The sequence below is a fragment of the Eupeodes corollae genome, chromosome 2 (genome assembly GCF_945859685.1).
Source record: "Eupeodes corollae chromosome 2, idEupCoro1.1, whole genome shotgun sequence".
Taxonomy (NCBI): Eukaryota; Metazoa; Arthropoda; class Insecta; order Diptera; family Syrphidae; genus Eupeodes; species Eupeodes corollae.
In genome coordinates, this window is record NC_079148.1 from 16,164,499 (window position 1) to 16,187,916 (window position 23,418).

At 33.4% G+C, this 23,418-nt stretch overlaps 3 protein-coding genes across 3 annotated transcripts; 2 read left to right on the top strand and 1 right to left on the bottom strand.

Annotated features, from left to right (window-relative positions):
• Positions 1-43: 43 nt before the first annotated feature.
• Positions 44-8,260, bottom strand: LOC129948317 (corticotropin-releasing factor receptor 1-like). Its single transcript, XM_056059269.1, has 5 exons — positions 7,695-8,260; positions 1,318-1,437; positions 541-1,240; positions 299-479; positions 44-232 (listed from the first exon to the last, which is right to left on the bottom strand). The coding sequence occupies exons 1-5, from the start codon at positions 8,110-8,112 to the stop codon at positions 68-70; spliced, it is 1,584 nt and encodes a 527-aa protein (XP_055915244.1). The 5' UTR covers positions 8,113-8,260; the 3' UTR covers positions 44-67.
• An 8,721-nt stretch (positions 8,261-16,981) lies between these two features.
• On the top strand, positions 16,982-17,905 carry LOC129946738 (farnesol dehydrogenase-like). Its single transcript, XM_056057042.1, has 2 exons — positions 16,982-17,581; positions 17,650-17,905. Exons 1-2 carry the CDS (start codon positions 17,012-17,014, stop codon positions 17,821-17,823), a joined length of 744 nt encoding a protein of 247 aa, XP_055913017.1. The 5' UTR covers positions 16,982-17,011; the 3' UTR covers positions 17,824-17,905.
• A 136-nt stretch (positions 17,906-18,041) lies between these two features.
• Positions 18,042-19,506, top strand: LOC129946739 (farnesol dehydrogenase-like). The gene is made up of 2 exons (XM_056057044.1): positions 18,042-19,202; positions 19,269-19,506. The coding sequence occupies exons 1-2, from the start codon at positions 18,633-18,635 to the stop codon at positions 19,440-19,442; spliced, it is 744 nt and encodes a 247-aa protein (XP_055913019.1). The 5' UTR covers positions 18,042-18,632; the 3' UTR covers positions 19,443-19,506.
• The last annotated feature ends 3,912 nt before the right edge of the window (positions 19,507-23,418 follow it).

Below are 23,418 nucleotides of genomic sequence, written 5' to 3' on the forward strand. Positions count from 1 at the left end.
ACGCTAACTACGATCAATTATTATTGATCCCATAATTTTGTCCATATATTATCAATATTATTTATTTTTAAAATAAAATCAATTTTCCCTCGCTTCTTAATTTTGATGACGAAATATTATTGACCAATTCTTGTTGAGTTTCATTGACGGTGCTACATTTCGATATAACAGAATCTCTTCGAAAAAATTTCTTCTTCAGGTTAAACCAACATTCTTTAAAATATTTACTGACCTTTAACAAAATAGAAAAAAATTGATATAATCACTTTCTTCAAAGGTTATATTCTACAAAACTTACTTCACGTTCTGTATAACAATGAAATATTGCAATAAATATGCCTTGAGCTCCAGCTACTGAGTAATTTGTGATATAATAAAACTGTTCCGTTCCACAGTTATCCATATCAGGCCGAATTATAAGAAATAAAAACTGCATCCCGAATACGGGAAGACATATCAATGCTGCCCTTAAAGCTCTCCTGTCGAAAAAAAGATCAAATCAGTCAAGAAAACATGGAGACCTTTCTTATTCAAACCTACAGAAATGGGCTATCATCGGTTTCCTTGGCATTAAATGCATGCCAAAGCCTCACCGTTATATGCAACAGAAGAAGCAGATTAACACACAACATCCCCAGTCGAGGTCCATCAAGAATCCAATCCACACGGAAGTCTTCCGAAACCTGCCAACAATATTGATCGTTATACTTAGCCATAATAACACTCCACCAGGAAACACTGGCAACACAAATAACTCCTGTTCCAATATAAAATGGCAACATCAAAGCTCCATTTTTTCGGTCGTGAATCCTAAACAAATTGGTTAGCAGCTGATGGAGGAATATTCCAATCAGAAGCATGCATCCGAAAACAAAGTTCCCAGAAAGTTTCTCAAGAACTGTCAATACTCGACAAATCACTGAATTCTGATACATTGTTGTAGATGTTGGTTGCAAAGTAGTCAATTCTGGCATAATTATTATGGTCCGAACAAGAATTACCATCATATTATGGATGCAAATGGCCAGAAGAAGTGCTCGAACAATTCGAAGCTTTTGCGAGTGGTTAGCTTTGGTAAGAAAGAGAACCATCAAGGCTGGTGTACAGAAGACTGTTGATATCATTAGAATCACAATGTAATATTTATTTCGGGCTATGAGCGGAGGAGTAACATCACACGTTGTATAGTCGGTTTGTTGATTCCAAGTTGCATTGTGGTAACATTCCTTATAGCTGAAGTCTGGAAATAAGCAGTAGGAACTAATTTAAGTTTAGATTTTAATCGAATACGATTTTTCTTGTCGATAAAAGACTCACGATGGCAACGGGGACCTTCATTTCCATAGGCGAATCGGGAGCAAGGCAATTTATAGGTCTGACCAGCTGGAATTGAACGAAAACAGCTCCAGCCATCCCAAACACTAGGACAGTGGTTATCTGAAATAAAATAGAATTAAGATCGGTTTAGTTTTCAGAAATTGTTATAGAAAAAAGAAAACAATTTGTTGTAAGACCAGGCATATGCTTAAATAAGTTCTTAAACACCAAGTTTGAGTAGGAATAGCGTAAGAAAATAAGAGAAGGAAAAAATTTTGGAAAAAAGGAAAAGGATTTAAGAAGAGATATCAGAGTACAATAGTTTAAAAGTTTTAAAGTGAACATAAAAGTTTATCAAAGCATTCCACATTCTTGATGTGCGGCTTTAACTAGAACCCCCATACTTGCACTCTACTGAAAGGGGTTAAGTAGTTAAATTCTGTTGAATATTGTTTATTTCAGTTATAAATGTGGTTCATATAATTCAAGAATAATTTTACCAACTACAAAATTTTGTTTGTAGAAATATTTTTTAGGGGCACATAAAATTACAAAACGAAAATATTAATTTTACTAAGAACGTCTTGGTTCGACATAAGGTGCTTTGTTAAATGAAAATTTCTGCAAGAAATTTGATTAATTAATTTTTTACTCATTTTTATATTTATAAAAATATCTGTCTTAATTTTATTTTATACTCATAAGGACGCGTTTAAAGCTCAAATATCTAAGTACTTTGTGTTTTTTAAACATGCGGCTCTGTTTTTAAGAAAATGTACAATAACGGAATTTGTAGTGCTACGACAGCACTTTTGAAACAGTATGTTTGGCAAGACAATGAATGCTTAGTTTTTTTTAGACAATTTATTGAATTGCATAATTTTTTAAGTTCCTTTATTAACTAAGTATAAGGGATTTTTCAAACCCATCTTTTAAGATCAGCAATTGCGGTTGAAATAAATAGATCACTTAAAATTTTTCGCCTTTCCAATATTTGTTTAAATTTTTTTTTATCATTTTTGAAATATAAAAATAGGATGCTAAGCATTTGTCAATGTTTCAATCATTTTGTTCTTAAAATTGATTGAAAATTGAAAATAAATATTTTATTTTCAAATATTTGATTTACTAAGTTTTTGGAAACCAAAAAATAAAAAAAAACTACAAAATATTTAAATTTCCAATACAAACAATCATATTTTGAATTAATTTATTTTGAGGAAACAAAATCCTTTATAGTATATAAACTTTAAAAGATCTCTTTGTAAAAATTTGTAATCGTCATTAAAATAAAAACGGTATACTAGTTACCATTTTTCCTACAATACTACAAATATGTTAATTCTTTGTGCAAGTTTTGATAACCGTTTTCAAAATCATTGAAATTGAAGAAATCGTTCATGTGCATACTTCCAAAAAAAATTAACTTTCTCAATTAAATAACTGCTAGAAATTATTTAAAATTAAGGGAGAAGAGGGTAAAATATTGGTATGCATGGGTTTTTTAAATTAATTTTAAACTAAAGGTAGCTATTATTTTTTTGGCAACACTGATTTAAACAGCTGACGCACGTTTCGTGTTTTGTTTCACTGTCAAATATCTTAATTTTGGTCTATAATTTAAACATGAATCGTCTTACAACTAACAACGCTTGCAAATTATTCGATTTTGTTATCAAAATGCGTGTTCTGTTAAGAAAATTCATCGCGCGCCTCCTACCGAAAAATAGTGTTCAGCGACGAAGCTCATTCTTGGTTCAATGGGTACGTAAATGAGCAGAGTTGTCGATTATGGAGTGAATAGCATTGCAAGACCAATGTATTACAAAAAGTGACAGTTTGGTGCGGTTTATGGGCTGGTGGCATCATTGGACCGTAATTCTTCGAAGATGATGCGATTCGTAACGTAACTGTGAATGGTGGGCGCTACCGTGAGATGATATCCAACTTTTTTTTTGCCCAAAATGCAAGAGCTAGACTTACATGACATATGGTTTCAACAAGACAGTGCCACATACCACATATCACGCGAAACAATGGAATTATTGAGAGACGAGTTCGGTAAAGATCATGCGATTTAACTCCATTAGGCCGTACTGTCGATTCAAATAAAAATATCATCCATTTTTCTGAGTTGTATGTGTTTTTTTAAAACTTTTCTATAGCTTTTAACAAATCACCCTTAATAATTTTATTGTTTTTTAAAAAGTTGGTAGTTGGTAGGTTCATTGATTTCAAGGAAAAACAGGCAAAGCCATTGAGATGCATTTATTCCAAAAAAATCATAAAATTTGGATAAATATTGGATTAATGATATTTAGATATTTCTTAAAAAAAACTATAGTTTTTGAGTAATTTGTAAAAATAAATCACTAGCCCCAATTGTTTAGCTCCGATTAAAATCAGCGTTAATAGCGTGTAAATGAGGTCTAGATATCGTGGCTTGTTATCATACTTAAATTAAAAAGGGAACAATTAACTTGAAATTAACAATTCAGTTCAACCCGCCACTTATAAAAAAATCGCTTGAATGCACTTATATATGTTTTTTTTTTTTTAAATTCACAAGCACTCAAGGGGTTATTAGTACCCTTTATATGTTTATATTTAAACACTGTGCGAGCCTTAGGAAAATAGTTAAGGATTGAAAAGGAGATACTGGTGCACATTGTTCTTAAAGTTCTGAACATCAAAATGGGAGGAAAAAACAGAGTTGGCCAAAGAATTCCACATTCTCGATGTGCGATTTAAAAAAGAATCTCTGTACTTGGCAGTACGCCCGAAATTGAACTCAAGGGTAAACTGATGAGCATTTCTAGAAGTGCGAATATTACAGCTGAATTGTTTAAGGGTTTGAATGCAACTGGCTAATTCGACAGACCATTGTTTGTAAAAATATCTATAAAATAACGAAAGGCATGAAACATTGCGACGGTGTTCTAGCGATGTAAATGTTTCAATTATAGTTCTGTCGCTTATCATTTTTAAAGCCCTTTTTTGAATTCTTTCTAAGAGATTTAAACTTGTTTTGGGGGCACCTGCCCAGATATGCGAATTATATTCAAGCTTTGGACGGATAAAAGCTTTGTAGATTATAGCCAGAAGGGGTGAAAAATTTCTTGCATCTTCGGAGAAATCCTAAGCACCTGACAGCATTTTTGGCGATATCGAATATGTGATCATTCCATAAGAGGTGATCTGTGATGTTCATCTCGGGTACTGAAAGTTGATTAGTTTCCTGGATGCAAGTGCCGCTCATGGATAGCGTTGAGCATTGAGTTTTCGAAGTAATAAATTCTACACGGTTTTTGGACAATTTTGTCAAGATCAGAATTTAATAAGCTTATCATACGCTGCCGTTTAAATTCCACATCCGAAGGACAAGGATGGGAATCTAGAAACGAATATGAAAAGCTGAGGGTACTGTCGTCGGCGAAACAGTTTAATGGATTAGAAGATACAGACAAAACATCGTTTATAAATATAAGAATGAGAGTCGGAGACACAACGGAGTCCTGGGGTACACCAGCATTTATTTTATGAATTTCAGACTTGAAACCATCCAATACAACTTGTATTGAACGGTTAGAAAGGTAATTTCTAATCCAACGAAGAAGGGATTCATCAATACCAAAAGCACGCATTTTCCATAAGAGAGCTTGGTGCCAAACTTCATCAAATGCTTTTGAAATATCAAGTGGAATAATCTTACTTTCTCCAAAACCATGTAAAAATTTGTTCCACTGTTCGGTGAGATAGACCATAAGATCACCAGTGGACCTATTGCTACGAAAGCCATACTTTTGGTCATTAAGAAGCTTCCGTTCTTCAAGATATTTCTCAAGCAGAAAATTAGCAGCGTTTCCAAGACCTTAGAAAGAAGAGAGTAAGTGCAATTGGACAATAGTTTGAGGGAGAATAGAATTCGCATTTTTAAGGAACAGGCTGGACAAATTCAGTTTTCCATCCACTCGGAAAGAGACCTGTAGAATAGGACAGATGGAAAAGCTTACGCAGTGGTTTTCCCAGCGTTGAAGAACATCTCTTCAGAACAATAGGGGGAATACTATCCGGGCCAGCGGATTTGTGTATGTCAAGGTCTTTCAGTACTCTTGCGACTGCACGAGTGCGAAAGAAGATTCGTCCCATAGAATCATTTAAGCTCTCAAGAACAGGAGGACTCATGACACTATCCGGTTGCGTCGAATTAACAGCAAAATGTGCTGCAAGCAAATTGGCTTTATCAATCGAGCTTACATATGGATTGTCCTTGTGGACGAACTGTGGAACCGAGGATGACGTGGTGATTCGTACGTTTTTTACAAATGACCAGAAATTTTTACTACCTTTGGGACATTGTAGTATTTTTTGCCTTAATTTCTGATCATGCAAAAATTTGTATCGTCGAATATGACCATTACATGTCTTTCTAGCTTATTTAAACTTATTCCGGTATTCCTCAGTCGGGTTGGCTTTATAACAACGGAAACTTACATCTCTGAACCTAATAACCTCTTTACAGCTCGAATCAAACCATGAGTTCTCTTTGGGTTTGATAGATTTCACCCTATTCGGGATAAAATTTCTCATTCCATAAAGAATTAAATTTGTTACCATATCTGCGCTGGAATCCACGTCACTATCAAGGAAGCATAGTGACCAGTTAAAGTTCCTAAAGAATTCATTGAGACCGTCCCAGTTGGCTTTCTCATATTGCCAAACGGTTCTCATAGAAAGTTTTTCTTTAACTGGGTTTTTTCGACATGAGAATTTTGCAGATACGATACAATGGTCTGATGTGCCTAGAGGCGGTAATACACTGATTGTGTATTTATTAGGGTCAGAAGTAAGAAACAAGTCTAGGGTGTTGGCGGATTGACCTGCAACGTCAGGGATGCGAGTTGATGATGCGCTTTATTTACCGTAAATTTTAACCTCATGAAATTGAAGTTTGTGTTATAGCACAAACAATATTGTGGCTGGAGTTGGTACGCAACATCATTTCTTATATACACGGCTAATCCATGATGAGGAAAAAATAATGGCACTAAGTTATACCCATTTAGATTAAATTCTGAATGATCGGAATCTTCACCTATTTGAGTTTCACTCAATGCCAAAACAGCTGGCCTGTTTGATGCAGTGTGGACATATGTGGCACAGAAGTTCTTTCTTAAACCACGAATGTTGCTAAAATCCACCCTGAATTCACCCAACATTTTAATGTTCAAAACCAATTAAACACAATTCGGACAATTACCTATAGTATATGTTTTATCTTGAATCCAATTTGAACTTTTCAGTTACAGATTTCCACTAGTGTTATGCCTAAGTGAAAATCTGCATACTGATCCGCCCCTGGTTAACTAGATATCACATATACTAATTTATCCGAAAACACATCAACTCAATCGATGTATACACTGTATAGCTATAAAAGAACCGTACGCAATTTTTACATCGATTGAGATAATATGACTGTGAGGGATGGAGGGAAGGGAGAGAAGGGATTACCCATTGCACTGTGTTATCATTATAACTTTTGCCATTTCGTTAATTGCTTATGAATTTTTGTTATAACACTAGAATTAGGTTTTGATTTTTTTGTTGTTTGGCTTTGTACACTGCACTTGAAATAATTTGTTGGCAAGCCGCAGGATTTATTATATATATGTATGTCTTTATTTATATGGACAAAACTAGAACAAATTATGACAACAAAATATTTAAGTCTGTTGAAATTTGTTTGCACTTAAAATTTAAAGTATGAAACACAAAAATTTTGTTAAAGTAAAATTCGTTAAAACTACATAAAATAAGAGACAGTTAAGAGGAATAGATAGAAGATACTTATGTGGGTTAGGCACTTTAGAACTTAAGATAATTATCCGGGTATTACTGTACATACAAGTATGTTTATAGGTGCTATTATATGATTTTTATAAATTTTGTAGTATTTTTTAAAACCAAATCTTGAGTCCTAGATTTTTAAACATTTTTCGCAAGGAACGATTTCAACAAAGGTGTGCATTTTATTATTTCTTACAAAACGACACCTCTTTCCAATAAGAAAATGGCATTTTTACCTCCTCATTATTATAGATAAACAAAAAAATACTTATTTTTATACACGCTATATTTTCGCAACATTACGGCCCAGACTATTAAGTCACACTTTATGGTTGTGTTTTTAAATTTTATCATCTTCGCCGAGCACTTGAAAAAGATATCTCTCTTTGTCTACTTAGGATACAATATAAATCTAAATGTATTTCAAAAAACAATATCAAACTAAATTCTTATCGAAATGCACAATAATCAAACAAATATTGAATAACGATAAGACACTACTTTTGGTATATTCTGCCTCCACTCACCCACAGCCACATCATTGTCCATAACATCAGCACAACAATCCTCAGCGTCATTCGTACATTCAATCCATCGCATCAATGTTCGGTTGTTCAAAAAAGATTTCTCAACTTGACGTGCTACAAATTTACTCGAATGGTGAAAAGGATGACAAAACGTAGAATTCTTATGTCTTATTCCTGGAACGAAATACGTCCTAGATCTCAGATGCAATGGACACGTCTGCAATTCAATTGGGGTGCCATTGAAAAAATCAGGTCGCGTGTAAATATAACAACCCCAACTAGCCCAGTATTGGAAAATGTTTTTGGGAACATTCAAACTACGATAACGACAATCACTTTGAACTCCTTCGAATATCAACAGCATAAAGCATAGGCACGCTCCGAGAATTTTATAAAAATTATTTATAAACAATTTCATTATTTTTGTTTTAATGAATGATTAAATATTTTAGTAACAAAACAATCTATTTTATAATTTATGGCATCGCACAACGACACGACGAACAACGTCCGGTATAGGTACCTTTCGAAGTCTAAACCACAGACCATCATAGCATTCGTATAGACGGAACTTGTCAAATCAGTTTGTGATTATTTGTGTTTTTTTTTCTGTTGTTATCATTCAAGAAATTATTGGTATCTTATCAGTTGATAGTGATAAGAAGCAATTAAACACAAGTCAATAATATTGTTAATTGAATTTTCCTACAAGAAAACTCATAAAACAACAACAACAAAAAATAGATACTCGTAAGTCAGAACGACCTTGAAGAAGGAAGACGGGAACTCTGAGGGTAAGTTAAGGGTTTTCTGAAGGAAATAAAACTTAAGACCGAACCGGACTGCACCTATCATTGTAACTGGTGGGTGTGTCAACTTAAATAGTTTTAAAATTAGTTCAATGGTTAAGTGACAACGTAACGTCTACGTCATCGTAAGTTGGTTAGACATACATTTTAATGGGGAAAGACTAGGTCTAGAGAGAATGAGGAAAGATGGGCGGTTCTTCGTATAACTATTTTACGGTGGTGGCTTTAAGGAAGAGTTTAGAGTAGAAAGACAGACAAATATATAGAAAAATGGAAGATAATAGGAACAACCATGTCATCAAACAGTGGATCTTGAAAGAAAAAGGAGCAAATACCAAGTAAATATTAAAAGAGGCTGGGAGGCCACCCACACTGATAACTATCCATTCTGTCTGACAATTATACTTAAAATGTTTTTAGGTTTTCGTGTTTCTTTTTAAGTTGTCAATTATTGAATTCTTCTAAAAATTTACAAATTACCAACAATATTTTGTATATGATGAAAAAGTTTGATTTCAAAATCTATTTTTGCTAACAAAGTTTTTAGTTGAAACCAATTTTAGTAGCGTTTGTGTACTCTTTTTTGTGTATTTTATTTTTCATGAAAAATGAGCTCTTGGATTTTTATTAAAAATTTACTGAATGTCGAAATGTCTGTGAGATAAAATTGGTTTGAAGTCAATATTTTTAATTTTTGGAAGATATTTTAGTTCAAAGCAAATTTTTACTAAGGCTAAGTATTCTTTTTTTCAAGTTTGTATTTTTAAAATAAAAAAATTCTCAATTCCATTTTTCTCAAAATTTAACCGAATTTCAAAATTGATAAAATTTATTTAAAGCCAATATCGGAAATTTTTGAAAAGATATTTAAGTCGAAAATCAATTTTTACCAACTTTAAGCAATTTTTTGTTAAGGTTACTTACTAACTTACTTAAGGTGGCGCTACAATACGGGGCGGAACTGGGCCTCAACCAACATGCGTATCCAGCCAGCTCGGTTCCTAGCTACCTGTCTCCAGTTTCGCACGACAAGTTAGTTGAGGTCCTCTCCCACTTGGGTGTGCCACCTTAGTCGCGGTCTTCCTCTACTGCGCTGTCCCTCGGGATTGAATTCGAAGACCTTCCGGGTTGGAGCGTTGATGTCCATTTGCTCTACATGACCTAGCCATCTAAACCGTTGGATTTTAATTCTGCCAACTAGGTCAGTGTCGCTGTACAACCCGTACAGTTAGACCGAAAATCACCCGGAGAATTTTTCTCTCGAAGCATCCTTAAACGCTCTCATCTTTCTTTAACAGGATCACTGTCTTAAAGATGGTGATTTTAGATGCTCGAGAGAGGACTTTACTTCTCAATTGCCTTCTAAGTCGAAAGAAGCAGCATTTTGCAAGAGTTATTCTTCTTTGACTTCAGCTCTGGTGTCGTTGACTGTTTTTATAGCGGTGCCTAGTTGACAAAGTCTTTAACTACCTCGAAGTTATAGCTTTCCATGTTGACGTTTTGTGAAAGACGTCGTTGTTCTGTGTCCTTTTTTGATGATAGCATAATGCATATACTTGGTCTTGTCCTCATTAACCACCAAACCCATCTTCTTCGCTTTCGTCGCGATGCTCAAAAACGCTCCACTGACATCACGATTTGATCTTCCAATTATGTCAATATCATCTGCGTATCCGAGTAATTGGATGGACCTTTGGAAGATTGTGCCTCTGGTGTTGACGGTTGAGTTTTGCACAATTCTTTCCAGAACGATGTTGAAGAAGTCGCATGACAGTGCATCGCCTTGTCTGAAACCTTTTTTGACATCAAATGCATCGGTAAGATCTTTTTGACCTTGATAGAGCAGCGTGCATTCTCCATCGTCATTCTGCACAAACGGATAAGTTTGACAGGGATGCCAAAACTAGACATTGCTCTTTAGAGCTCTTCCCTATAGATGCTGTCATACGCGGTTTTAAAATCGATAAAGAGATGGTGGGTATCGATTTGAAGCTCCTGGGTTTTTTCCAAGATCTGCCGTAGTGTGAATATTTGGTCGATAGTGGACTTTCCTGGTCTAAAGCCACACTGATAAGGACCAATCAGGTTGTTGACGAATGGCTTCAGACGTTCAAATAATACGGCAGAGAGGATCTTATACGCAATGTTAAGGAGACTGATGCCTCTGTAGTTGGCGCAGTTTAGAGGGTCTCCTTTCTTATGTATCGGGCACACTATGCTGAGATTCCACTCATCGGGCATGCTTTCTTCCGACCATATTTTGCAGATGAATTGGTGCATGCTCCCTACCAAGTCATCGCCTGCTGCTTTGAATAGTTCGGCGGTGATGCCGTCAGCTCCAGCAGCTTTGTTTAACTTAAGTTTAGATATAGCTATCTTAACTTCGTCAAGGTCGGGTAGGCGGAATTGTTGATCTAAGTCGCCGGGGTTGAGTGGTTCTACCCTTTGGAGATGTGCTCTTTCCATTTTCTCAACATAGACTGCGGTTCCACTACGATGTTCCGCTGATCGTCCTTAAAGGCTTCGGTTCGTGGCTGGTACCGGTGGGAAGTTTTTTTTACCTTTTGGTAAAATTTACGAACCTCATTCCTGTTGTGACATCCATCTATCTCCTCGATCGCGTGTTTATCGTGCTCTCTTTTTTTCCATCTAAGAAGCCGGTGTTCTTCTCTCCTCTTCTGCTCGTGAAGCTCGCGAGCAGCTCTGGTCCTCATGTGCAGCGCCGTTTTGTATGCCGCTTGACGGCATTCGTCGTCAAACCAGGGGTTTTGCTGTGGTGACCGTGTGAAACCCAGCACTTCAGAGGCTGTATCTCTCAAAGCTGCAAGGCAATTTTCCACTGGTTTTCAATGCTTAATGCAAGCAGGATCGATCGGAAAATGACATGGCAGTCTCTTGCGATTGTAGCCGTCTAACATCGAATCTTCTCACAGTACTTCCTTGTTTTGTTTTGGATCGGGATATCTGTAGCCGTACCTTGGCTACAACGAGGTAGCGGTTCCAGTTGGCCCCTCGTAATGTTCGGATATCCTGTATACTGGAGAAGTGTCGTGCGTCGATCGCAATGTGGTCAATCTGCTTATACCATCTAAAGTCTTTTTACAGGTACTGCCTCTTGCGAGGAATTGAAAAATTCTCCAAGAGTAACTCTTGTCATGAAAAAGTGCATTCTCAAATTAGCCGTTCCGATTCAGCATATAAACTGTAGGTCCCCTCCATTCCTGACAACATTACTCGCACACAGGAATGGTTGAGAGTTGTAAGTCACTAGGCCCTAGTTCGTAACGGACTGTTGCGCCACCCGATTTTTTTTTTTTTAAGTGGTACTTATTGCTACTTAGTAAAATAGAAAGTCCTTAACAATACTCGTGTGTGTGTTTTTGTTTTAATTTTGCACCAGTATCCTTCTTTGTTCTCAAGATACTTAAGTCGAAAACCATTTTTTATCAGTTTTAAGTTGTTTTTTAGGTTTTCGATATTTGTTAAAAAAAATTGTGAATTAGATTTTTGCTTAAAATTAGCTGAAAGCTGAAAAACAACAATATTTTGTATGATAAAATAAGTTTGATGTCAATATCTCTTTCTGTTCCCGTATTGTTGAAAACGAATTTTTACACATTTTTTGAAGGTTTTTAACCTATCCTTAACTCTATTGAGTTGGTTAGTCGAAAAGACAATCAACAATAATTAATAATGGCCACATAAAATCCAAGACCGCTTTCTCTTGTGTTTTTGTGTATCAATTTTGGCTTAAGCTACCAAAAAATATCAAAAATTAAAGTAAAGAACTGAAAACCAATAACATCAAGATTAAGACATTTATACTTATTTATTTGTAAATATGTAACTTCTAATTAGAAAGACTGTTGGTCAACCTAACAAAAATCCATATGGCAACAGCTCTTTTTTTTAACAAGTCGTCTACACACGACATGTTTTGTCCAAAGACAAACTCACACACACTAAACTGTGATTATTATTGGCAGTTAAAAGCTGCTAGTTTCTTCTTAGTCTTTAATTCGATTCAAAACACTTCAAAATATGCTTTTTCAGTTTTTTCTTAGGTCTATCCAACGGTTATGACAGCGTCAATCACTTTTTTGTTTCGAAAGTAAAGCTAAATAAAAGGTTTTTGATGATATTTTTTAAGTACAAAATTTAGAGTTTGTCATTTAGTAGGTGGGGTTCTATTGAAAGTAGTTATGAAACGCGTTTACTCACATTTTCAGCATCATTTTCTACTGATGATGAGTTGAGATTATAAACAGCCTAAGAAACTATGGTATCAGTAACGCTTTCACTCTCTTCAAAATATTTAGCAAAAAGTGTCTACGTTTGAATCAACATTTTGCTTATCACTTTTAAGGGCTATTATTTCAAATTGAGGGGTACCATAATTATTATGATACGCAACATTTTGATTTTGTGTAGGTCTTAAGTTGTCACCTTTATATCATCAATGTCTCATAAATTACGTGGAAAACTTAAAACCCAGACAGAAATTTTTAATTCACGTGCAGAAGTTAAGAAAACAAATATTTTCCACGATAGAAAACCTGTTTCTTTTTTAAGCTTCTTCATTTCGTAAACAAAAGAACGATAGAAGAACAAATAAAGATTTGTTTTGGTTTTTTGAAAATAAATGCAAAAACTAGTTAGTATGTCAAATGATGATATAATCTTTTCTTCAATTATTATAAAATTTTTGAAAGTCATTCTTGAGAAATTATAGATATACCTTCATTCATGACTTTAATGAGAATGACTATACAAGAATTTGAATAATTATTTTAATATAGTACATAAGGGTGGTAATTATCATGAACTTTTTATTTATTTAAATCGCTTAGTTAAAAACAACTTTTAAAAAAAGTTAAACAATGAGAAAGAGAAGAATAGTTTGAGGTATTTTTCGTTTTCAAAATTGAATGTTAAAGTCTTAGTTAGCTGTTGAAAGAAGTGTCGTAATTGATTTTCATTATTATCTTACCTTGTTTAAGCTCATTTATTAGATTGTATACATTTTTCAATTTAACTCTTTAAAAAAATGTATAAAGGTTGTTCCTTCAGACGTGTAGATTTCTAGAAGAAAAAAGAGGTTGGGATGCGGACCACACTGATAACTTCCCATTCAGTCTGTCGATTTGTCTTGCTTAAAAGTTTGTAGGCTTTGTTAACAAAGTTGTCAGTTGAATTATTCTTAAAAATTTTAAAATTACCACCAATTTTAGCATATGATGAAAAATATTAATTTCAAAATCAATTTTAAAAAATAAGAAAATAATATTTTCTGTGGGATAAAATTCGTTTTTTTTTTATTTTTTGAAAAGATATTTGAGTCAAAAGTAAATTTTCACCAAGTTTTGGTATTGTTTTTTTTTTTTAGATTTTTATTTTTTGTAAACACTGTCTGTTCGATTTTTCTCAAAATTTTGAAAACGTTGAAAACAGTATTTCTTATAAGATAAAATTAGTTTAAAGCCAATATTTCAAAGCTTTGAAAAGATATTTGAGTCGAAAATCAATTTTTTCCAACTTTTCTAAATTTTTTTTAAGGTTTTTATTTTTTGTAAAAAAACTGTCAATTCGATTTTATTCGAAATTTTACAGAATGTTGACAACAATTTTTTTTGAAAGATAAAAGTAAATTAAAGCCAATATCTCAAAGTTTTGAAAAAATATTTAAATTGAAAATCAATTTTTACCAACTTTTCTAAATTTTTTTTTAAGGTTTTTATTTTTTGTAAAAAAACTGTCAATTCGATTTTTCTCAAAATTTTATCAGATTTCAAAAACATTACTCTCCGTTGCTCAAAATTGTTTTGGAGATGAAATCACATTTTAGTCGTTAAATTTTGGAGGTGAGAATTTTTTTTTTTTTCAGTTTTTTTGATTTATAAAAAAAAACGTTAGATAGATTTTTTTTCAAAAAATATACTTCTTTGAGATCACATTACAGTTTACTTTACAAAATTTTATTCAAGTCTCTAGCGTTTTTGGTTCGTAAGACATTTAGGGTTAACCAAAATGTGCACCTTTTTTTAAACTGCTATGGTAAAAAAACCACCCACGCAATTTTCTTGAGAGCCGTTTCTGCATCTTTCTGCCTTATTATCTGTATAACAAAATTTATTTAAAATCGATATCTCTTCTGGTTCTTGAGCTATGGACGACGAAAAAACGTCGCGAACGTACGGACGTACGAACGTACGTACACAAGCACGAACAGACATCTTTCTAAAAATCTTTTATTTCGACTCTAGGGACCTTGAAACGTCTAGAAATGTCAAAATTTTCAATTTGACAAATCGGACCCATTACAATAACTTCGTATGCGAAGTTAAAAATTATTGAAATCAGTTTATAAGTTGCGGAGAAATGAGCAATACAAAAATATATTTTTCTTATTAAAAGAAGCCAAGTTAAAAAATTAATTTTCAGAGAAAATTTAAAAAAAAATCTATCGGTTTGTTTTTGAGAAAATTCCAATTTTCGTTTTTTGACCATAAAAAAACCAGTGTTAGTTTTGATCTTAAAAAACATGATAAAAAACACCTAACACGAATCTACTCAAAACCTTAACTTCCAGGTCTGAACTCAATCGATCTAATGGTTTAGGCTGTAGGAGCGTGGACAGACAGACAGACTTCGACTTCTCTACCATCGTAAAATCATGTTTGATTAAAATTGCGAGTTCAAAATATTTACAAACTATATGGCAAAACTTGCCATACAGTTCCTATATGTCGCAAGTAAAAAAACATGTACACAATTTTTTTGAGTGTCTTTTTATTTGAAGTCGATATCTTCACTGGTTCTTGAGCTGTGGACGACTAATAAAACGTCGCGAACGTACGAATGTACGAACACGCACGCACAGACTTTTCTGAAAATCTTTTATTTTGACTCTAGGGACCTTGAAACGTCGAGAAATGTCAAAATTTTCAATTCGACAAATCGGACCGATTACAATAATTCCTTACGAGAAGTTAATAAAACGCCGTGTCCGGCCACTTAAGGCTTTATAATTCTTTCATCAAAAGTTCACTTTAATAAATTGATGATTAGTGTGAACCACTATTTTCGTAGTAAATTTGCAAGGTTTGGAAAAATTTGTTTCAGGAGTAAGTAAACCAAATTGAGCATCAATCAAGTGAAAACTGTCAAAAATATCAAATCTGAGCAAAATCAATGCCACATTGAAAACTATTCGTCTAAAATAACACCTGTTATAAATTTTGTCGAAAGCGATTCCTGACGAGTAGTTAATCCGATTGTAATCATTAACTGTCAAAAACTCTTTTATTTGGATTTTTCAGTAAAGTATTAAAAACCATCAAGTATTGATTTAAATAATTTCGTCTGTTGGATTTTTGACAACTTTATAAATTTTATAAATATTCTAACTTCAAATTTAAGTTTCAAACATTTTCTAAATCTAATACAAAACATTTCTTTTAATAACCACCCCAATGTATAGAACTAAAACTTGTAATTGTTTACAGTAGAAAACTCAATACAATAGAATCCCCTTAACTCGGAGACAAAGACAAAAATTGTGAAGTATATTTAAATTTTTCATCATACATTTATTTAAAAATTAATTAATTATATAAAAATAATTTGAAGAGAAAAAAATTAAAATTGTTTTTAGTTTTAATTTTGTTTTTGGTAATGATAACTGACGTCTATACAATTTTTTTAACTTAGTTGATTTCGAATTAACGCTACTAAATTGTAAGCACTTTGAAAAATTTGGATTTTCAAGAACACACATCTTTGAGAGAAAGATTGTACCAATTAAGAATAATACCATTCCAATTGGTTAAGAGAGCTTATACTGTATTAGCTAATTACAAACCTTATTTTACTTTAAAACAAAAATCATTGAAATTAGCTTTACTATTGTGAGTTCAATTCTTATACATACTTAAGTGTACGTTAATTTACAAGCTATAATTATCATTTGTTTAAGTCAATTAAAATAATTTATCGTATATTATTTGAACTTATCATAGATAATTTAAGGTAAATAAGCTTGTGTTTGGCAGTTTGATTAAAAGTTGTATTGGTTAAAATAAAAATTTTTAAATTTTGTTACCAGCCCAAACGAGTTTGATAAAATTTCACGACCTTGAAGTATTTAAATTACAACTTTATTTCGTTTCCGATTCTTGTCACTAATATTGATGAAATTGTCAAAGTTTTTGGTTACATTGTATTGAAGTTTAACACACAATTATTTTTAAGAATTTTAAGAAATATGAGGTTTAAAAAAAAGTTATTTAATTATTTTGCTATTATATTGTCATTAGCCATAAACAAGCAATTTACCCTATGTTCGTTAAAAAATAATTCTAGATATGAATTAATTTGCCATGGAAATAATGACAACTCACTTTTGTGCTCTCGCATTAAAACAAACAAACAAACAAGTTAATAGCTTCTGACTTTATAAAATCCTCTTGACACCCAAGATCACTTCTAAGTTACAATCAAAGCGTCATTATGGAACGTTGGTCAAATCGTGTCGCGGTAGTTACCGGAGCCAGTAGTGGAATTGGAGAAGCAATTGCCAAGGACTTAGTCACAGCAGGTCTTCGAGTTGTTGCATTAGGACGTCGACAAGAACGTCTCGATAAAAATCGCTCCAAACTCTCAGCTGATCTGCAGAAACGTTACTTCCCTCGAAAATGTGATGTTTCCAATGAGGAAGATGTTAAACAAACTTTCGAATGGATCGAGAAAACCCTTGGCGGTACGGATATTCTGGTCAATAATGCTGGAATAGTTCGTCCGGGTAATCTTGTCGACATGGATAGCACATTTTTAGATGAAGTTATCAGTACAAATATCAAGGGATTGGTCTATTGCACCCAAGCTGCCTTCAGGAGTATGAAGGGGAGAAATTTCAATGGTCATATTGTTCATATAAATAGTATTGCTGGACACAGTGTTCCCTACACCGAACCTGGTAGCAGTTTCAATATTTATCCACCGACAAAATTCGCAGTGACTGCTATCAATGAAACCCTTCGACGGGAATTCAATGATTTTGGGACAAAGATCAAGACAACAGTGAGTGAGAAAATATTGTATACACAAATAATTTATAAATGCTCTTGTTTTCGTTTCAATAAATCTAGAGTGTCAGTCCGGGACTTGTTAGGACGGAAATTCTTCCTGAGGAAACACTTGACGCCGTTGGCATTTCCTTGAATCCAGAAGATATATCTCAAGCTGTGATGTTCGCGATATCAACTCCACCGCATGTACAGATTCATGAAATCACAGTGAAACCAGTTGGAGAGAAGTTCTAATGAAAATAATTACTGACCTTTGTAAAGAATACTAAAAACTGGATTTTGTATTAATTTAGAAAATAAAATGTGATTAAATGTTTGAGGAAACTCAATTATAAACAAAAAACAGTGAGATATCAACTTTTCTACGATGTTTAAAGCTCGAACACAGTGCCGTCGTCTTCAGAGCCGGTGTAGGGAAATATTGATTAGTTTTCCTATATTGAATGTTGCATCACAACTGACCAAGAACTGGCTTATGTTGTTATTTTTCCACTCAACAGCCACTAATGCCTCACTTAGCCTAATCTTAAATTTGTTTTATTATTTCTAAAAAAATTTGCTTGCTTTACGTGATTAGATAAATATTGGTACAAAACTAGATTATTGTCAAATGAACTTGTGGAAGCTTCAAAGCTCAAATTTTATGTTTTAAATGTTTCATGTAAGATCTTTAACATAGTAAAATGTATCAGCAAAAGCTTACCAATCTCTTGAAATGCCAAACTTAGTTGGTATTCTCTCCAACGACGGCGTCACGGCGGCGGCGGCGTGCCCGTCTCCAGCTGATGGAGCTAATAATATTGAACAAATACTGAGAGTTCTTATGGTACAAACACCTGAAATAATTTATATCTTCACGATAAGATTACGTATACTCATTCTGCGTACCTTTAGATAGATGCTTGACTACAAAGTCATAAATAATAAATTGATAAATAACATTATCAAATTTTGAGCTTTTAACTTTTAACACAATATGCGGACAAACTTGTAGCAAAAATTTGGCTTCATAAGTTAGTTTCAGTTTAAACTTAACCATCACCATGGAACGTTGGGTAAATCGTGTCGCAGTTGTTACCGGAGCAAGTAGTGGAATTGGTGAAGCCATTGCCAAAGATTTGGTATTGGCGGGAGTCAAAGTAGTTGCACTGGGTCGACGATTGGAGCGTCTTGAAAAAAACCACTCAGAACTACCCGATGAAGCTAAGAAGTTATTCTACCCCCGCAAGTGTGATGTTACCAACAAAGATGATATTCGAGCCACATTCGAGTGGATAGAAGAAAATCTTGGAGGAACTGATATTCTTGTGAACAATGCTGGATTACATAAACCAGGCAATATCGTAGAAATGGATCTTGATGATATTGATACGGTTATCAATACTAATTTAAGAGGTTTAATTTATTGCACTCAAGGGGCTTTCCGGAGCATGAAAGCTCGCAACTTTGATGGACACATTATCCATATAAATAGTATCAACGGACATAAAGTCCCGGAGATTCTTCCCGGAATAAGCACAAATGTCTATACTCCAACAAAATATGCTGTGACTGCAACAACTGAAGTAATGCGAAAGGAATTCAGTAATATGCTGACAAAAATTAAAGTCACAGTAAGTTTTCGAATCGTAATATTATTGAATTAAAAATTATTTAACGTATTTATTATTTTCTCAAAGAGTATAAGTCCTGGATTAGTTAAAACTGAAATAATTCCGGATGAATTATTTGATGCAGTTGGTTGCTATTTGAAACCAGAAGATATATCACAGGCTGTGATGTTTGCTATTTCAACACCACCACATGTACAAATTCATGAGATGATTGTGAAGCCAGTTGGTGAATCGTTTTAGATTTTCTTATCTATGCGTTTTGTTAAAAAAAATGAAGATTAAATAATTTCTAAGTGAAAAAAAAGATTGTTAAGCTTATATCTATAGAAATTTTATGTCCAATGAGCAAAGGTCAGGAAATAGAGGACTAAGAACTATCTACAAATTTCAATTAAAAATGCAATTCGTTAACCAAAGTTCTTTTAATACATATGCGGTCTTAGGACTTTTATGAATATTTTTTTAAAGATTTATTTTGGCTAATCCGCTTATTTAAAACTAATGTATTACCAAATTCTATTTTCTTAAATTTGATGTTTTATGAATATTACTTAAAGAATTTCTTGACCATAATACCCTATAGTATAACTATAATCTTCAGAAATAATTCGTTTATTCGGTCTCATGCTTCAAAATGTAAGGTCTTTTGTGCTCAAGCCAAATAACCAAACACTAAAAAGTTTAAAAGGCATCAAAAAACACTTGGTAAGAATTGGTATCGATATAGTTTGGGACGTTTACCGCACTAGAACCATCTGTTAACCTTGATTGAATTTTGAAAGATGGGTGGATCACTATAAATGAAGCATATAATTATAATACTTTACCATATATTTTAAAGGTACAACTCCAGGAGGTTGGTTTTTTCTATCTCCGAACATTGACTCGTAAATTTGAAACGTGCTCTATTTCGGAGTTAGTATAACTTTGCAGTCACTGATTAGGTGACACAGCGTTTTTTTCTGATCACTTCTGTAAATATTACAATTTGAAAATCACAATTTAGAATTTAGATTGCTTTTTCTTATAAATATACTAAGGGGCATTTATTATTCCACAAAGAACTTTGTTTTGAAATTGTTGGATGAGTTCAGCACGGGTTTTAAAGAAATTGAAACATTGTTTATGCTTTTGTTTGTAAAGTTCATATGTTCGTTTGGTAAGCAATTTGTGCCTCCAATCAGTTACTTTATAGACTACATTTTTAATATGTTTGTAAAGTCTTTGTAATGAATTTATCTAACACAATAAATGTAGTATCATCACCAAAGAGGGCCACGATAGTGTTGGTATCTATTTTAAAATCCCTTGTGTAAAATACAAGGTTGGTTCTAGGATACTTCCTTGCGGTACACCGCAATAATTCCACAATAATTTTGTTCGTACTGTACTCTATAGATTCGGTTCGTAATACAAGACTTTAGTATTTCGTCGTACTACCTGGGAAGGTCATTTTCTAAGTGTCAAACCTTGACAAAGACTTGAGGAACATCTTAAAACACTTTTTCCACCACATCCATGAATGCGCTTGGTCTATCGTGGAACGTTTATTTTTTAGTCCAATCTGATTCTTTAGCATAAGTGTTCTTGGTTCTATTATTTTGATGAGTCTTTTCACTGCCAATGTTTTGAAAAAGGTTGCGCCATGATTGATATTTACGATATCAGTTTATAAGATATTGATGCTGTTGGTAACTTACTAATGAAAACATTGTAGTTGCAACATGAAGTATAATGGTAAAAATTAAAGTTTTTGCGCTCTGAAATGAAAAAGTCTACGAAAAACTCAAATATTTACCATTGTTATTGGCGTCGGCTTGACTTCATTGTTAGCTCTAAATAGAACCAACAGGGATCTAGACTGATAACGAAAAAGTGGAAACGGCTGTATCAAGAAGGCCACAAGTAAAAGCTTCAAATATTACTTCAATACTCAAATTCTTTGCTAATTTCTTCCAATCAGTATACTCAACTCCTAGTATAAACTATGAATAATCTTCCCTGTATGCTCAATATACCAAGTAAGGTTGATATTGATGCATTACAGTTAAGTAGTTATGATGTTCTTTCAGGACTTACATCCCTTAAATCAAAATTAAATGGTGGATTCGACGGTTTACCCGCTATATTTCTCAAATATTGTGCCTCATCAATTTGCTATCCTCTGCTTTGTATTTTTAATAAGTCCCTATCAGAAGGAATTTTTATTGATACGTCGAAAATATCTTACCTTATGCTAATTCACTTAGTAGAAAATTATAGGGGTATTTCAAAGCTTTCAGCCATTTCCAAGTTGTTCGAGAGTTTAATAAAAAATAAAACTAAATTTTTACCGAAAGAATCCATATCTGAATTTCAACACGGATTTATATCTAGGCAATCAACCACTACAAATATGGCTCTTTTTTCAACATACGTAATTAATTCTATTAAGGCATTGAGTCAGGTAGATGCTGTATATACAGATTTAGCAAAGCTTTTGATTCTGTTAGCCATCACACACTGCTACGTAAACTTGAGATATTTGGATTTCACTCTAAGTTTCTCAGTTGGATTTCGTCATACCTCATAGGTAGGTCTCAAAAAGTTGTCATTGATAACTTCCTATCGAGGTCTATAGAATGTACTTCTGGTGTCCCGCAGGGCAGTCATTTGGGTTCTTTTCTTTTTAATATTTTTATCAATGACATTACGTTAGCCATAAATCACTCCCAGTGTCTCCTATATGCCGAAGCTGATGACTGCTAGCGTGTTCAATCCGATATAAATTGGGTGGTTGAATGGTGTAATTCAAATAGTTTAAAGTTATATATAAAAAAATGTAATGTTATTTCATTTTTTAAATCAAACATTCATATGAAATACTTGATCGAGTTTAACACACTCTCCCGTGTAGAAAATATCAAATATCTTGGTATAATTCTTGATTCAACTTTTTCTTTTAAATGTCATGTTGACTATATAGGTGGTAGAGCTAATTCACTTGTTGGTTTTATCAAACAAAATTGCGTTGATTTTTGTGACCCCTACGCATTATTATCACTTTATACATCCCTTGTCAATCAAGATCAATACTTGAATACGCAGATGTTATATAGAATCCGACCTTTAAGACCTTTTCTAATCGCATCCTAAAAGTTCAAAGGCGTTTTACAAAATTAATATTTTTATAAATGGAATGGAGTTTTTTCCCTGATTAAAGAGCCAGATGCCTATTGCTACGAATTAAGTCCCTGGAATCGAGACGAAACATTCATGATATAATGCTTGTGAGGTGAGGGACGTGTTATGCTTTCATATTAGATGCCCTTCTTTGCTTTCTTTAATACCCATCTATGCACCATCAAGATAACTTTGCTTAAGGCATTTGCTTTTTGTACGATACCATCGGACCTGCTATGGTAGTAATGAAGCAATTCTAGGGCTTTAAAACAGTTCAATGAAGTTTGTCAATTAATTGATTTAAGTTCTTCGAGAGATTCCTCTAAGGCTAGTCTTTTATTTATATTTACTTTTTAGTAATGTTATATTCATATATTAATATCTATTTCTACCATAATCTGTTAGCTGTAAGTCTGCTTGTAGATGATACATAAATAAATAAATAAATAAATAAGTTCAAATATTATAACTCTAGTTCGGAAACATATTGGCCATCTGGTTTTAAGAAAATACCAGACTTAATTGACTTTTTTGAAGCTAAAGGTATTTAAAGCAAATAAGTGTCAATTTAAGTAGTACCCGTGGCATGATGGCTAGTGCGTCGTTGAACTGTCATGCAAGAGGTCTTGGGTTCGATCCCTGACTGTGCCATCTAAAGTTTAATTCACGGGTACTGCATCTTGCGAGATATTGACTAATTCTCCAAGAGTAATTCTTGTCATGAAAAAGTGCTTTCTCAAATTGTCCGTTCGGATTCAGCACATAAACTGTAGGTCCCCTCCATTCCTGACAACATTACTAGCACACAGGAACGGTTGAGAGTTGTAAGCCACTAGGCCCTGATTCTCTAGGGACTGTTGCGCCACCTAATTTATTTTTATTTATTTTAAGTGTCGATTTTAATAAATCATATATATTTAATTTATATTCAGGCCATACTCCAGTTATTCTCTCTTTAAGGTCTTATATTGATTGTGGAAAAATGGTATAAACTTATATCTTTCACGTAACACAAAGAAATCAAAACTTCCCAGTAGGCAGTTGTGATCACGTC